At 45.4% G+C, this 15,898-nt stretch overlaps 1 protein-coding gene across 1 annotated transcript; it reads right to left on the minus strand.

The window, feature by feature from the left end:
- Positions 1-2,323: 2,323 nt before the first annotated feature.
- Positions 2,324-15,898, minus strand: RNPEPL1 (arginyl aminopeptidase like 1; the record flags this gene model as incomplete). The annotated part of the gene is given in 12 exon segments (XM_010716814.3): positions 2,324-5,292; positions 5,951-6,093; positions 6,262-6,489; positions 7,255-7,363; positions 7,613-7,725; positions 8,381-8,494; positions 10,174-10,312; positions 10,314-10,410; positions 11,329-11,445; positions 11,604-11,755; positions 11,977-12,117; positions 15,875-15,898. Coding segments are annotated over 12 exon segments (1,650 nt in total), but the record flags the coding sequence as incomplete, so codon positions are not given.

The following is a 15,898-nucleotide window of genomic DNA, read 5'->3' on the forward strand; positions in this document are numbered from 1 at the left end:
AAGACATTTAAACAGGCTGCTGAGCCAGCGCGGGGATGCGGCGCTCACCAAAAAGCAGCGCCGTGCCGAAAAACCGCAAAGCACGCTGCTATGGTTCGTTTCTGTCAGAAATGAGCACAAGTCGTCACTCAGCCCCACGGGCAGCGCTGCCCGGGGATGGGCTGACCCAGAAACGTTCCCGCTGCAAGCACAAGGCTGTAAGAATGTCATCCACAAAGGCTTCCCACAGCTGAGCTGTGTCCGTTCAGGCACCAGCACAATGGCAGGCAATAAGGGCTCCTTGTCTGTGGCTCACAGCTGCAAGGCACGGACGTGGACGGGGCTCTGCTGGGCAAAATGGGCCTCTGTTTGAGGAACAGAGAGGATCTCATCCCTGTGACTTCACCCTCCCTGCTTTCTTTAGCTACAGCAATCACAGAACTGCATAAATATAATTTAATTATAGCTTGCACCGCTTTCTGTAACGGTGTGAATGCTACCTGGAACAGGGAGCTAGCTGAACATAGATCTGTATTTGTCATGCTGTTGTCTTTGTCTCCTAAAAGTTATGTTGATCTGCAAAATGTCTGACGTGCTTCCCTCGCCCTGGCTGCAACGTTGGCAGCAGGCAGTCAAATGGATCCATTATACAGCTGGCAATGTGATGCCTTATTGACCCAAAGCCCTCTTGGAGAAAAGCAGCCATTTTCTGTATTGCCTCTTGATAATCCTGCTGGATTAAACTATTCTCAAAGGCAGAAACACAAGTCTATTTAGATAACAATCTTAGAATGTTGTAAGACAACATGACATTTACCTTTTTGTTAGCCTGCTTCTCAGAGTACTTGATGCAGGTGCTTTATATTTCCCCCAGAAAAGCAGAAACAAATAGGCCGAGTCCAGTTGCTATGGAAATTCAGAGATAAGAGGGATTTGCATCCAGTGAGACAGCCAGCTCATTTCCATGCGAAGAAAGCCTATCCTTTGACATGGTATTTTCATGATTTTTTTCCCCCCAGTTTTGGAATTGAATCAATTTCTTGTCCACCTCTGTCATTCATTTTCAAGTGTAGGCTGTTCAAGGTCAGGGAGACCACTAAAAAGGATCTGAGCGTATGTGCGGTTTGGAAACCGAGACACATAAGTCCTCTAAATTACAGAGAGGAGCTTTTCCACTTCTGTGGATCCTGATAGCAGGCTTAGAAAGGCACAGGCTTAGTCACTGCAATGCTACTAAGCTGACAGTGGCTGCTGCTGTGTCAGAGCCATGGTGCAGAATGTCCTACTGCTGCTTAAGGGAGATTTTGGAGAAAAGATTTGAGTTTTTTACTCACAGCCTTCTTCCATACCACACAACAGTGGTAGTACACTGCTCTCTTCAGCTACTGGGAAGACAGCTCAGTCTTTTTCCATAAAGACAGCAGGGCAGAGGAGACAGAGCACAGGTCCAAACTTCCATGCTAGCTACCACAGCACACGGCAGGGCAGCACAAGGTGCCAGAGTTAAAACAAAGCCAGAAGCTGATGGCTTCTCTGTGCATCATTAGAAGTGCGTATACTTAAGATCTAGGACAATCTTCCCAGATCTTCAACAATTCAATGTCTTTTAAATTGGGTCATCCCAAGAGAAAAACAAATCTTGTATCAGAAGGTTGTGGTTTGATAAATCTCATACTGCGGCTTTAGTACACCAAGTCTGATGTTTTGGTCATAATGATTTTAAGCTGTTATCAATCTGTAACAAAACGTGTGAAAGCAAATGGCACGTGATAACTACTGAATGTATGACATTCTTTCTGGACAGATCCAAGCAGGGAGAACAGACTGAACATGTGCACTTGATCAAAAGTAAACTGCGCAGTAAGTGAGCTTAGTACGGGCAAACAAAGTCCTGTGCTATCCGGAAAGGGCAATGGCCAAGGTCACTTTGTGTGAGACCATGAGAAAACTTTGGTTAAATGAGAATATTTGGGATGTTGTTCTTGGTTAATGGAGTGCACAGCTGGGATCCTGTAATAATCCATGGCAACAAAATACGATATAAGCTTAACAGAGTAATACGTGTTGCTAACAGGAATTACACTTAAATTAACCCACGTGGCAATGAAATGCTAAAAAAAGTTAGCAATAACCCATTTTATTAAAGTGTTTGGCTATTCAGAGTTCTTCCACACTTTATACTGCCAGACCCCACTTCACTCTGCTCAGGGCTGCAAGGAAATAAAGTAATAGATTTCATTTTTAAAAATAAGGAGAATAACCCTATCTCTTGGCAACTGCTTAAACAAAACTATTTTGCTGTACTAATTTTACTTTAAGAGATAAGAAATGAGCCCAGCATAGATAAGGCAATAATAGTTTCTATTTAATCTCAGCCTAATTTGCCATTCAACGTCAAGTCTACTACACATCAAAATGAAAAGTTGTTTGAAGCATTAATTTATTTTATGTCAACAAAAGGAAGGCTTATCTCCAAAAATTTGCTTCCAATTTTTTTTCTCTTCCAAATAAAAATACACTCCCAGCTCACGGGAGGAGCAAAAGTACCTGAAGTAAGACAAACAGAATATTTAATACTCAACAATCCCTGCACTTCTCTGTGTTTCAGAGAACAAGTTGTATGAAAATAGCCCTCTGATGTGTTCTCACAGGGACGGGAGCAGAAATGCTAACTTAAATCTCATATTTTTCAGTCACAAAACAGTCAGTTAGGTCCAGACAGCATTTCCCTGCTTTGATGCATGCATACACAAACACACAGCTGATCTGATGTCAGCTGCAGTAACAATAGGTAATAGTCCCTTTTATTTTTGCCACCTCTCCAGCTTTGTGCCATGCAGCTTTTAAATAGCTTCCCAACCCCCTAAATGCTGTACTCCAGAACAGGACAAAACGAAGACAACATACCAAGTCAGTTCTTCCATGTGTCTATAACAGTGACACTGAAAAACAGCCCAAAAAGGCTAAACTTGTCACAAAGCGTAGTTTAATTCGACACTCATCATAAGGCATCCATGTAAATTAAAAATTCCCACCAGGGTCACATACATTCTCCCACAAAATAAAATGTGCTAAAACGGAAGTCTGGGATTCCAAAGGATGCTTGTGGTCACTGCCTGGGCCAGGCTGCCACTACCCCCAGGGGGTCCAGGAAACACAGCACCAGCAGTGCAACTCAGGAACTGGAAAGTCAGCTCGCACAAATTTCTATCGAGAGAGCAACAAACAAAAACAGGAAAGAGATCTGTACAGAAAACGTCATTCTCTGTCCCTTCTGGGAAAACAAGACAGAACAAAAAAGGTAAGCCATTTACCAAGCATAGAGCAGAGCTCGGAGCTCAGAAGCCCAGCGATGCCGATGGCCCGTTCTGAAAACTAATGAAGCACTAAGGAGGCCTGAGTTCGTTATTGCTTCGTCCCAGTTCAGCCCAGGCTAAGGCTATGGTGAAGTCCAAATTAATTTAAAGCCAGAAAACGCAGATCCAGTAACAGCACCTAAGTCCCCATCCACACATGGGTGTAAACAGATTCTTTTGGTGAAAAGAAATCTCCCAAATTCCCCTCTCCCTGTGCTATGCAGATCCTCATAGCAGTGCTAGAATTTATATAACAGATTCTCTGTCACATCTCCTTTAGCTGGGCATCTGCAAAGTGTTTCATTTTGCATTCACACTCATCCACTACCCTGCTGATACATCAGCTCAGAGAAGTTCACCGGGAGCTCACCAAGAGGCACACAGTTGGCCACATCTAAAAGAACGTGGCACAGAGTCTAAGAATCATCACCTGCACTGTGTAATAGTAATACCCAGCCGTGCTCTGCCCTCAGCTTCGGAGACCGAACGGCGCAGACAAGAGCTCCTCTCCATCCTGAATGCCTGGTCAGCCATCAAGAGAAACAGCACGCTGTGTAAACAAAATGGCATCTTGCCACCACCACGAGTCAGAAAACAGACTCAAGTCAAGTAGGGCTTCATATCAAGAAAGAGTGCTTCCCTTGGATTACCATATGACGGGGCAACTTTTAGAGGCAAATATTATTCAAGGCAGTAGAATTTGAGCGTGGGTATCTCTGGGGCTGACTTACAGGCCCACCATATGCTAGGGATCTTTTAAAACAATTAAAGGTCCTGTTAATTCTTCCGAAAAGGACAGAACAGAGAAAACAGTGAACTGATGAACGCACACGCTAAGACACTACCAAAGCTTGCAGCTAGACTTGTCGAAACAGTTAAAAAGGTTTAGGCATCCAGTTTGTACCAGAATGGATGGCATTTGGGCACCTAATTTAACTTTGTGAAAATTCAAGCCTAAACATTTCTTTATTGCTTGTCCCACTGAGTGCAAAGGGAAAAGTGAGGGGTTAACCACAGAAGGATTTCAAATCCATCATAAGGTTTCCCTGCTCTTCTTTATATATATAAAAGCATATATATATATAAAGCATTATTATTCTTTAGCCACCGGGAGTAGGGGGATGAAGGAAACAGGAGCTATTGCATTTCTTAGTTATCTGAGCATCAGACCCTGCTTCCCACATAATGATACCTCTGTCACAGTAAGAGCATGACATGAAAACGTATCTACTGCCGCTGAGAATTCCCGAGTCTGCAAAATTTCAGCCCAACAATCAGGATAATGGCAGACTGACACACATACACTCCTCAGCAACGTACACACAGCAAGTAGGACATGCCTCAGTGCCCTCAGATGGAAAAAAAAAAACAACAATTAACCTCAGAGAAACCAACCAGAAGAGCCTTAGGAAAGAGAACTACCCATATTCCCTGCAAAGGCAACTGCCCAGGAGTCCATGCGCAGCACAAACCAAATCCAAATATCCATCCCACAGCTGAAGATCTCTGAAGCCTGGCAGCGTCACACACTGGATACTTGAAGGCACATTTCCTACATGTTTTGGAAGAGAAATCCAGTTACAACAACACACTGCAGCTGCAGGGCTGAGGGAAAGGAGGCGACACTTGGCATCTGTGATCCTGTCCCCGCGTTCAAGCTCTGTGGCTGGTGTGAGCTGGTGATCTAAGCAGACACGTTAACATCCCTGAGTGAAATGGCACCGTTTGTGGCCTCTGAGACTTTGTCCTCGAGCACCATTGCTGGTGTGTCTGCAGTGCCTGCTGTAGTGTCTATGGCAGGAAGTGGATTTAAGCCCTGTGATAAAATCTGTTGGATGGTTTTCCGCAAGTTGGGGTGCAGCTGGTTTTGGGTCTGGTAAAAAATTTCTAAGGCAAAAGACTTGAGCGTGCCAGTGCAAAGGTCCTCATAAAGTGGAATTGTGTACATCCGAGACATCTGCAAAAAAGGAAAACTGGATAATATCACTCCAGAAAAAGCCAAGAGGTTCAGCTCTCCTACAAGTATATTCCAAAAGATCTCAATGAATCCAAGCAACACATTTCTTCAAAAGATGAAAAATCCCTAGATAAATTTAATGCAAAGTTTCATGTGAATGATAATCAAAACCCACTTGCTCTCTATGACTGAGCTACTTCCCCACAAATAACAGAGCTATTTACAAGGCCGAGGAGGCCACAGAGAACACATGCATTAACCTTTTGCTCCTGCATAATAAAAAACACTGAAAGGAATTTCTTGAGCACTAGCTTTGTCTGAAGGGTACATATTCCAACAATCACATGACTTAGTACCGCAAAAAGCTCTTCTCTGGAAACGCTGGGGCTGCCATAAAGCAATGCAAAAACGCACTGGGCAGAGCTGGGACAACGACGCTGAGTTAGGCTGGAAAAGCACAGACTATCTGTAGGCATTTCAAATTCCATCTGCCCATTCCTCCCCACCGCTAGCAGGTGAGCCATGCTCGGCCCCTTCGCTACACACCTGGTCTACACTTGGCCAGGAAGCAGAAGTTCCAAGGTCTTTCACGTCGCATGTCTCATGCACATGTCTCATGCACTGAGAGGTGCAGTGATTTTAATCCAGCAGTTAGTACCTGGTTTTCCAAGAAGCGACGGACTTTGTAAAGGTCTGGGTAATAGTCATTGCGGACTACAATCTGCAACCAGCGGATGCGGATTTCTGCGTTCATGGAGTCCAGCTGAGAGGAGTAACATTCCGAAAGCCTTTTTATCACCTCTGAAAAGAGCATATACACAGAGAAAAAAAAACCAAAAAACAACTATGACCTGTTTTGTCAAGTTTGGAAGTCATCAGAAAATGAGCGATAGCACCAAGGCAGAGTAGGCCTATTTATGTATTTGTCATTCCAGGAATACTTTTCTACTGTCCTTACAGAGTACTCACCGTGGCGCAGTGGTGACCCATCCAGCAATCTGTCCAAGAAGAGCACAGTTTGGAACGTTCTCCATTTAGTGAGGTCAGCACTGCTGGCAGCAGCATCAAAATCCAGAGGCTCAGTGGTCCAGAGTTTGAAGAGCGTCTCCACCGGTCTGGTCAGGCTGGATCCCTGAGATAAATCTGGCTCAGCTAACGGAGGTCCTGTAGCATTGAGCCAACGTTCAAACTCCAGTCCTGGAATGAGGAGCACCAAAAATGTCGAGCAGGAGTCTCTGCAGATGGCTTGGCTGTCTAGGAAGGTTCGGGACTGCTTCTAGCACAGTTAAGAGAGGCTCTAACAGTAGCAAATCAGACCGACCCATAGTTACAGTGATACAACAGTGTTAGTTTCATCAAGTCTGTGCTCCATCTGGAATAGAGACAGCAACATCTCTGCCAAATTTAACCATGATTCTTCTAGAGCTCAGCATTACAGTGAGTAAATAAAAGAAAAACACATGTGCTCATCAGGCAGGTCGGCTAAAAAATATCTATGATCAAATCATGTTCTAATATCAGATTTGGCACATTTCTCTTTTGTTGAATTTTGAGGAACACTGGAAAACGTGAAGCATATTTTTCCCAATAAAAATAAAAAAGAGGTGAGAAAAGCCCATCCTCATCCATGTGTTTATAGAATTGGTAACTAAATCCAAAACAAGCTTTAGCAGGATTTGGTTTCCAAACACACTGCAGCATGAAAGGTGAGATAATGAGAGCTAACCAAGGGCCAGATGATCAATGCCAAAATGGTCAGCAACTTACAACGTTCTCATTCCCTATGACAGAGGGGCTAACAGTAAGATAAGAAAACCATTTGTACCATAGATGTATGGCTGCTGCCAAAGTGTTTTGTTTCCCTCGACCTTAGGATTTGCTTATGCATCTCCTAAGCCAAGTACAGAATTTATCGTCCAGACTTCTTAGTTTTGACAGCTAACTAAGTAAACTGCTGCTTACCTGCTTTGCTCTCAACACATTGCTCCTTCAAATCTGGAAAAAAATTCAGGAAGGAATCCAGAAGATCTTGAGCCACGACACTGGTAAATTTGTACTTCTCAATGTAGGCCTGAAACAGCGAAAGGGATAAATGAGAGTTAGGAGGAAGGTGGCTTCTTTTCAATGAAGAACCACACATACAATTAAACAATAGAGATGGAAAAGTGAGGACAAGTACTCAGAAAGGTGACAGTTTAAAAAATATATATATTTATATATAAAAAACAATAAATCAAGAAAAATATTCTCCTTCTCCCTCTCAAATAAGGAAAGCGACAACTCTCAATCTCCAGAAGAACGTATGTGTATGCACACTAACTCTGAGGAAGGAGTCAAAGCGTCCTGGGTCACCACACAGCTGGGACAGGTAGTAAACAAAGCAGTAGCCTTTCTCATAGGTGAAGAGGTTCATTAAATTACTAGGATTTACACCTGGAAGGAAAAGATAATGTTATAAGACACTGTGCAACAAGAACACCGATTTCCAGCCAGTCTAAATGCAAGGACACCTTAGAGATCTCAGAGTCAAGATGCAGTGACTTAAAAACAGAACAAGCCTGCGTCAGTACATGTAATTTACTGCAGTAAAATAACAGAAGCAACTAAGTGTCAAACTCACACTGCACGTTTTCAACCATAACAATATAAAGCAAGCAATACTATGCTCCTTTTCTGAGACCTCCAACAGTCTTCCATCCACCTTCAATATCTCCATATGCATTTGGGGTTTATATATCATCTAGACTGAAGACTGCTTGACACCTCCAGTGATTGATGACAAAACTAGAGAACCGTCAATCCCGCACTCCCTATCTCACTCAAGGGATAATCAAGCAGCCTTCAGCAGCGCACAGCTCACTCAAGGGGAGACCAAGTACACATCTGTATATGTATTTATAAAGATGAATTAGACCGTTTTGAAGAAAAATTCAGTGCAAGTTTCCTTGCTTACTATTAGACTAGTTTACACACAAGTATTTTGTTTTCCTTTATTTTATAACGGGCATTTCAAATTACATCATTTCGGTCTGCAATCCAACAGTGATGTGCAGACATTTTGTACAACGGCTTCAGCCAAAAGAAATACCTGGCTCCAGTTTAACCTGAAGCTTGCTGACCGGGTTGTCTTCTCCAAGGAGCTTCATCTGTCTGTGGAGAGCATCGAGGCGGAACGCGGTCTCCAAGCACGTGAAAGCAGCTCCTGCCCAAGAAACAACACATCAGTCGTGGGACAGTGGCTGGAGAACAAGCACGGGTACAAAATAAAAATGACTGAAAATATGAGACAGCAACAGCAAGAGAGAATCTCAGTAATGTACTATCATCAGAATTTGACGACAAGTTCCTTGCAACTCCTCCCAGTTCATACAGTGCATCATACAGGTCCCACTTCCACTCAGTAGGACCTCTCTTACAGCTGCAGCTGGGTATGCTGCTCTTCTAACTGCAATGCAGAACTTTCTGTGCTTCATGCCAAACTAGCTGCACTACCCTGGCAAGTCAAGTTGCCTTTGCAGATGTGTTACACTGTGGAAAAGACATTTCCAGATGCAGCAGGTAAGTATCTAGGACTGTTAACGTTTTGGTTTCCTTCAGCACGTCTTCAAGAATAGTGCTTGTTACATAGATACAAGCACAGAGTCTCACTGTATACAGAGGAATCTGATACAAACTGAATGAGAATTAAGGACCAGGACACATCTGGAAGGTAGAAGAATCTGTACTGGCAGAAAAATGGGTAGATGAAACAAAAAGAAAACAAGAACCCTGCAGAATAACTAGTGCCTAGGGCAATTACTTCAAGCTGTAAGCAGGGAAGAGGATTAAGCAAGATCCAAGAGGTGCAGTGGTCACTGGGCTCCAATTTCTGTAAACAATGTCATTACAAAAATGCCTTTTTATGAACTGCAGAAGATATGCCAGAAATGATGTCAGAAATGGCAAGATTTAGATCAGAAGTTTGTCCTTGAAACAAAACAGAATGCAATAACAGCTTGTTACAGAGTGGCATGGAGAAAAGCACTGCTTAGTTTCCTAAGTGAAACAGTCAGCCCTGAATTCCAAGAGGACACAAACGAGGACCTTGCCTTATGTCAGAGACACGGCCTGAGATGGGACAGAAAACAGTTCAGAATCTTCTGAACTATTCATATTGTTGCCATATAGAATACAACGTGAGGTACAGAAAAGTCCTAACCCCTGAGAATTACTCAACATAAAGCAGCTCACATAAAACACAGAGTAACATCTCCATAACTGCTATGAGCACTTCTTTCTCTAAATTGCATTATCATCATCTCCAAAAACAATATACATGACTAAAAACTAATATACTCTCCTAAGCACACTTGCTGCCAACATTTCCAGCAAGATGAAATAGAACAAAATCATTTACATAGGACACATGAAAATACACGTAGTGCAAGCTTTTAAGAACATAATGGGACAAACTAGTGAAACACACATTTCTATCATTCATTTCAATTAAAAAAACGAAAAGTAATAGGAACGATTTACTACTTACAGTTGCTATTGATGGTACCCCATACAGTTGACCTATTAATTTCACTGATGCAAGCAGCTAAAGTAGAGCTCTGCAATCCTTCAAGAAGCCTCTGGTAGCTCGGCAGACAGCTCCATAGTTGTGTATATTGCATTTAATGGCTATTACCATCATTCCTTCCCACAGTAACTACCAACTGACCAGGTGTAGACAAACTGTAAGCATCCCTGATGTTCAAAGCAGAGTTTGGGACCGCTCACATTCCAGAAAAACAACGACAACAACAACAAAAAAACAGCTCCCAACATATTTTTGAGCTCCAAGGAAGCAGCTCTCAACTGTTGGTTGGACGCATCAGAAGGAAAATCCTCTCTTACCATAGGTCTCAGTGGTGATCCGGCGCTGCGCGTACGTGGCCAGCCCCTCGCTCAGCCACATCTCCTCCCACGTAGCGTTGGTGACCGCGTTTCCAAACCAGCTGTGGGCAACTTCATGAATGACATCAATGATTAAAAAACTCATCGCTCTCCAGAATGGAAGAAATGATGAAAGTCAGGCATGGGTTTTCCATGGCAACAATAGGGAAGGATGGAGGAAGAAAAACAATGTCGTATCTAAAATTAAAGGGAGAGAAAGAGTACAGTAGTGAATTACACCTACTTCAAAAGACCTACATAGAATATACATGTATATTTTTCCCCCTTACAGAAAGCTCTTCTAGGAGTTCTTGAAACTTCAGGAACAACTTTCTAAACCACTGGTACCTAGTTCTTCTGATCTGGGAAGCACAGTTTGTTCCCTTGGCCACACTGCTGCTCACGCTTGGACATAAGGCTGGAAGCCTTCAGCTGTAGCATGCCCTGCCCTTCCCAGAAGCACCACACTCTGTTCACACATGCAAACTCACCACAAGTTGTGAATCTGACCACCAGAGCCACGAACTTTACATACACTGCCCACATACACATGCAGATCTTCAAGACTCCCCAGAGGCCCCCAGGAAACAGAGGCCGGGAAGCACGGAGGGAACGAATTGATGCCTGTAGTGCCAGCAAAACGGCACTGGAACATAGCAATTCTATTTCTTTGGTTTCCTGAATTTCTCCACCAATGATCAGCACTGGCACTTCATACCAGGCCTTGTTCTCAGAGCATTTCAAACAACACTAAAAGGGTAACAACCACACCTTTTCTTGCAAATAAGTGTGGGAAGCCTTTGCAAACATTTGCTCCAATTTGAAGAATGAAAATACTCTCGAAAGCATTCTCTTTTAAGACATAGTCAAGCTTAACTACAGAAACTATTAGCGTTGGTGCTAAGATTCTAAGTCCATAATGAATCATTTCAGCATTTTCAGGCATAATGCAATAAATATAAAACAAGACAGCACCTTTGATTCTCAGGGAAGGCCAACTGTTCAGAACCCCCCAGTGCTGCTCACCATACCAGCAAAATACCTCCATGCCCCCATGGTCCTCGTTCTCATTATTTTGTTCCCATCACACGTACCTAGGAGACTTATGAAACTCACCTTCCCCAAATATATGGGCCATACAGGCTCTCTGCAGCAGTCAACCAGCGCTCGACCATGCCAGAAAGCTTGCTGATGGCGGTTGGCAGCAGGCAAGGCTCTGCCCACACTCTGCTCCTGTCAGAAAGCAGAAAACATCAGGTGATACTTCAACAAACGCAGTTATCTCTCAGAAATAATAGCCTGCCTCCTCAGCACGTGGCCGCAAATGGTCGTAGCACTAAAAGGTCTGGCATAGGGCTTCAGCCTCCTTTAGGCCAAGCTGAAAACCTTACCTTGGACCTATGTCTGCATGTATAAGGTCTCCTGCCACCAGGGCCACGAGGTAGGCAGGAACTGGATATTCCATGTAGAACTGATACACTTCTTTGTCTTCTAAGAAGGTGCTTTGAGTGGCGCTCATCAACACCTGCATGCCTGCTGGAGCCTGGAAGAGTGACATCGTAACACCAGCTGATGGGATGACCAAGGCTGAAGGGCTACAGCACAGATCTCTCTGTTTCTGATGTATGGTAACGCATGTAGTTTTTTTACAGTGTTAAATATCGTAAGGAGCGTTTTATATTAAATATACATGCACACATACAATGTCACTACGATTTCACAACGAAGCTAAGCTCTCCGTAACTATACCAATTTGTCACTGACCTTGACGGTGGCTGAATAGGTGCATTTCACTGCTGGTGTGTCAAAGCAGGGGAAGAAGGAGCGGTTGCACACCGAGTGGCCCTGCGTGAAGACAAACGGCTTGGCGTTCCCGTACGTCAGTTCTGGGTCCAGCCACCAGATCTGTTGAAGCATTGAGAGAAGAAGTGAGGGAAAAGGATCGAGTTTGAACCGTCAGAGAGCAAAACCCCAAAATGAAGAGGATCCAACATGAACAGGAATAGCAGGGGTCACGTAGTGCAAGCAAAAACCAACACAAAACAAACGGAGGCCGAACAGTGTACACACTGTTATCTCCGACCCTGACACTGCCCTCCCAGCTGCAGCACCAGCGATTCTGACACTACACAAAATGAGTCAGCGTATGTCAGGAATATCTCTGGTCAGTGGCACCGCAGGCTGCTTCGTATGGAGCAGATAAGGAGGTTCTGAGTGGTCACAAAAAACCCCGCAGCACTGAGTGTGTCAACTTTCAGTATCAAACAGTAAATAAACCACGAGTCAGAGCCTCAGCAGATCATCAGAACTCACTAAGAATCATAGGAAGAAGGGCAGTTATTTGCCTGTTGGGTTTTCCTGTTCTGAGTGCCATGTTTATGCTTTCACACGCTCCCTGCCTCTAACTTTGAAGCACAGAAACAATCTCAAATCACACAAACAATTTCAAGTAAGTATTTTCTTGTAATCCTAGAGTTCTGGGGCTGAACTTTTACAGAAAACATCAAGCATTGCGAAATTTGCAACGAAGTCAGAACCGCCTGAAGTCCTGGCAACAGTTGGGCACAAGGAATAAAGCTTCCGAGTCCACTGCATTCTCAGATCAAAGCGGCCAATAAATCTGAACTTGGGGAATAGCAGTTAGCGGCCACACTCCTTCAGCTCCTGTTTTCAAGAGAAAGACATGAAGAGCTTACAGGAGAAGCCAGGGTACTATCTCTGCTCTTATTTTAATGGCATATTACAGTTCTACTTCCTACTAATCTCTCTGTGTTCTGGAAGGCAAAGCTTCCCCTTTCTCCCTTTGCCCTGCAAGGTTACTCTTTACCTTCTTTCCTTCCTTTAGACCCTTCTCCTCTGATGCCAATGCGTTCCTCTCCCCAAATCACCCACTTCAGCAGAACCCCTGGGGATGGGTGCAAAGGACAGAAAGGAAACATACAGCTGTTTCTGAAGGGAACTAGGGACAAATGCCTCATTAAAACTCGGCTTGAAGCCAAAGCTTCTCACCAGAACACATTCAAATAAATACACAAGTGCTGTGCTCTAACCCAGCTAACAGCATTCTAACGACCCAGGAAGGAGGCTCAGGAAGTGACGCTTCAGGATGCGCCCCGGTGTCAACATTGAAAAGCACTCCTCCCGGCAGCGCTCTGAGCTGGTGGCACAGGTGGGACCAACAACCTGTCACGTCAGCCTTGGAGCAGAGACTCACCTTCAGAAAGCCCCATTCCCTTCATTTTCTGAGCAACATTAAGGCCAACAAAGTGCACAGAGAGATAAGACATCGCCAGAACTAAGCCAAAACCCCAGAATAGGGTGGAAGAAAGGTTGACAGCAACATCTGCAGAGCAGAGAGATAAGGGGAAGTGCCCCGACCAGCGCAGGAAGAAAACATAAGCAGGAAGCAAAGGGGAGCTGAGAAATTAATGCCTGTTTACGAGAAGCTCCAAGAATTTTACGACACTTTCTCTTCAACGTGCTTCCCTTTCTGTGACATTTGGTTGAGGTTAAATGAAGCAGAGGCCCCACAGGCCAAAAGGAAAAAGTCTGCAGAGAATGAAGTATTTTTTTCCCCCGTTTCCCAATGTCTGCAGCTATGCTGCAATCCTCCGCCTCTCTTTCCAGATGCACTTGGAACAATGATTAAAGTTATCCTGAAACAATATAAATAGATCTGCAATATAAATAGAGCGGCCATGCTGCTGGACAGGGCTGGGGATGAGGAGCAGAGGCTGCAGCCCAGAAAGGAGTGCAATCACAGCCTGTGGGGGCAGGGAGCTGGGCCACTATGGGGCAGAGCAGCACATGGGTGCATCACCAAATCCCAGCCCTGCTCCGCTGAGGAAACGTGTGTGACAGCATTGCAATCTGGCAAGTGACAAAAGTAAACAGCTGAACCTCTTCCAAGTTTAAAGTCTTTCCATGTTTCCACCTGCATTATTGATGGAGGAGAGCAGCGGTGCCACAGTGGCAGTTCCAGTGGCCAGCAGTGACTGCCCACAGAGTGTGCTGTGCAGGCGGGACATGGGGGACGTGATGGGACCCCGACAGCAAGTCACGAGGGACTGGGAAAACTCAAATGGATTGCCAGGGAAGTTCCCAGCACTGCCCTTTTTGCTAAATCATAGTGACAAGGAAGCTCTCTCATTTTTACAGCAGCACAGAGCAGGGTTTGCACTGAAGGTTGTCATGGAAAGAAAACAGCACTGTGTTGAGATGAGCGCTGCCAAACTGGAGGTGCAGCAAAGCAGGTCAGAAACGGGTGTGTATTTTTTCCCCCCAGAACAGGAGAGCAAAAATACTGTGAAAGAGTCTCTGCAAGGCCAAGAGGTCAGCATGAGGAGGAGCTGCTGCTTTCCCTACACCTGCACCATGGGATGCACGATGCTCAGCAAAGCCTCGCTTTTGAACAGAGGATGCGATGCATGTGGGAAGCCCAAACCCTCTGCAGAAGGCAAGTTTAAGCTCCCCTGTCTCCCAGGATCCATCACGCAACCAAAACCATCAGCTCCTCACTCCATAGGAACGAGGAACAGAAGTTTTATAAGGGAGGCGTGATGCCGTGAAGTTGCTTCACCCACAGAGAGAAAAAGGACCGCGCAGAAACGCGGAGGTCAGGCGTGTGCATGAGGTCACCGTTCCACATTCGGGGTTACTCATCGCTGTTAACACAGTGCGAGGCTGGAAAGGTGCTGACAGACAGCATGACAATAGCAGCACATGACTCTGGAGCTAAAAAGATAGCCCAGCGAGCCCCAGCAGCATGAAGGGCTGAAGCAGGTGCTGCTTGGGGACAAGTATTTTGCCAGCCAGAACCCGCAGTCCTGGGCAGGCTGTGAGATGCAGTACTATGTCGAAGCGTGCCTGTTCCTGCTTCCCAGTGCCACTCAGAAAGGGCAGCATGTGGCCCTGCTCCATAACCAGCAACAATTCCACCACCAGGCCTCGGAGCTTCGTTTCAGCCAAGCACTACTGCTATTAAAGCTACAGTAAAGGCGCAGAAAAGAATGAAGATCAGCTCGCAATGGATCAAAGAGCAGTGATGTGAACTGTAGGAATGGAAAAAGGGCTCAGCTCCCAGCATCCTCACATACACGTGGACAGGACGGATGGTGAGGCAGTGGCAGGACTCCCTCTGCGCACAGCAGGGCAGGCTGCCCCTTGGCATCAGCGCTGGGGAATCCCAGCAGGAGCCCAAAATAAAGCCGCTCGCTCAAGAGGAGCAAAGTGCGTTATCATCACTGAGGGAGCTGCGGCTCAGCCAGGTTGAGAGCGATTACAGAGCACGGCAACAGCCAATGAGCTTCAAAGCCTTTCTGCCATAAATAAAGCGCCGAGCAGACAAAATACACCGGTTCCTTCATGAAACTTTCAGTGTTTCAAAGACCATCGACCCATTCCCACTGACCACGGCCCTCAGCGCCACATCTCCACCGCCCTAGAACAGAGCCAGCGACCCCCCCCTCCGCCTCCCTGGGCAGCCCCTGCCAGTGCAGCTCCGCTCTTACGGAGAAGAAATTGTTGCTGACATCCAAGCCGAACCTGCCCCGGCCCAACCTGAGCCCGTCTGCCCCAGGCTGCGGGGCTCTCCCAAACCACTCCTTTTGCCCCGACCGGAGCACTCCCTCCCCGCCTCCCCGCGGGGGATCCCCGTACTCACGGCGGGGCCGTCGGCCGGCGGGTG

The sequence above is a fragment of the Meleagris gallopavo genome, chromosome 11 (assembly GCF_000146605.3).
Source record: "Meleagris gallopavo isolate NT-WF06-2002-E0010 breed Aviagen turkey brand Nicholas breeding stock chromosome 11, Turkey_5.1, whole genome shotgun sequence".
Taxonomy (NCBI): domain Eukaryota; kingdom Metazoa; phylum Chordata; class Aves; order Galliformes; family Phasianidae; genus Meleagris; species Meleagris gallopavo.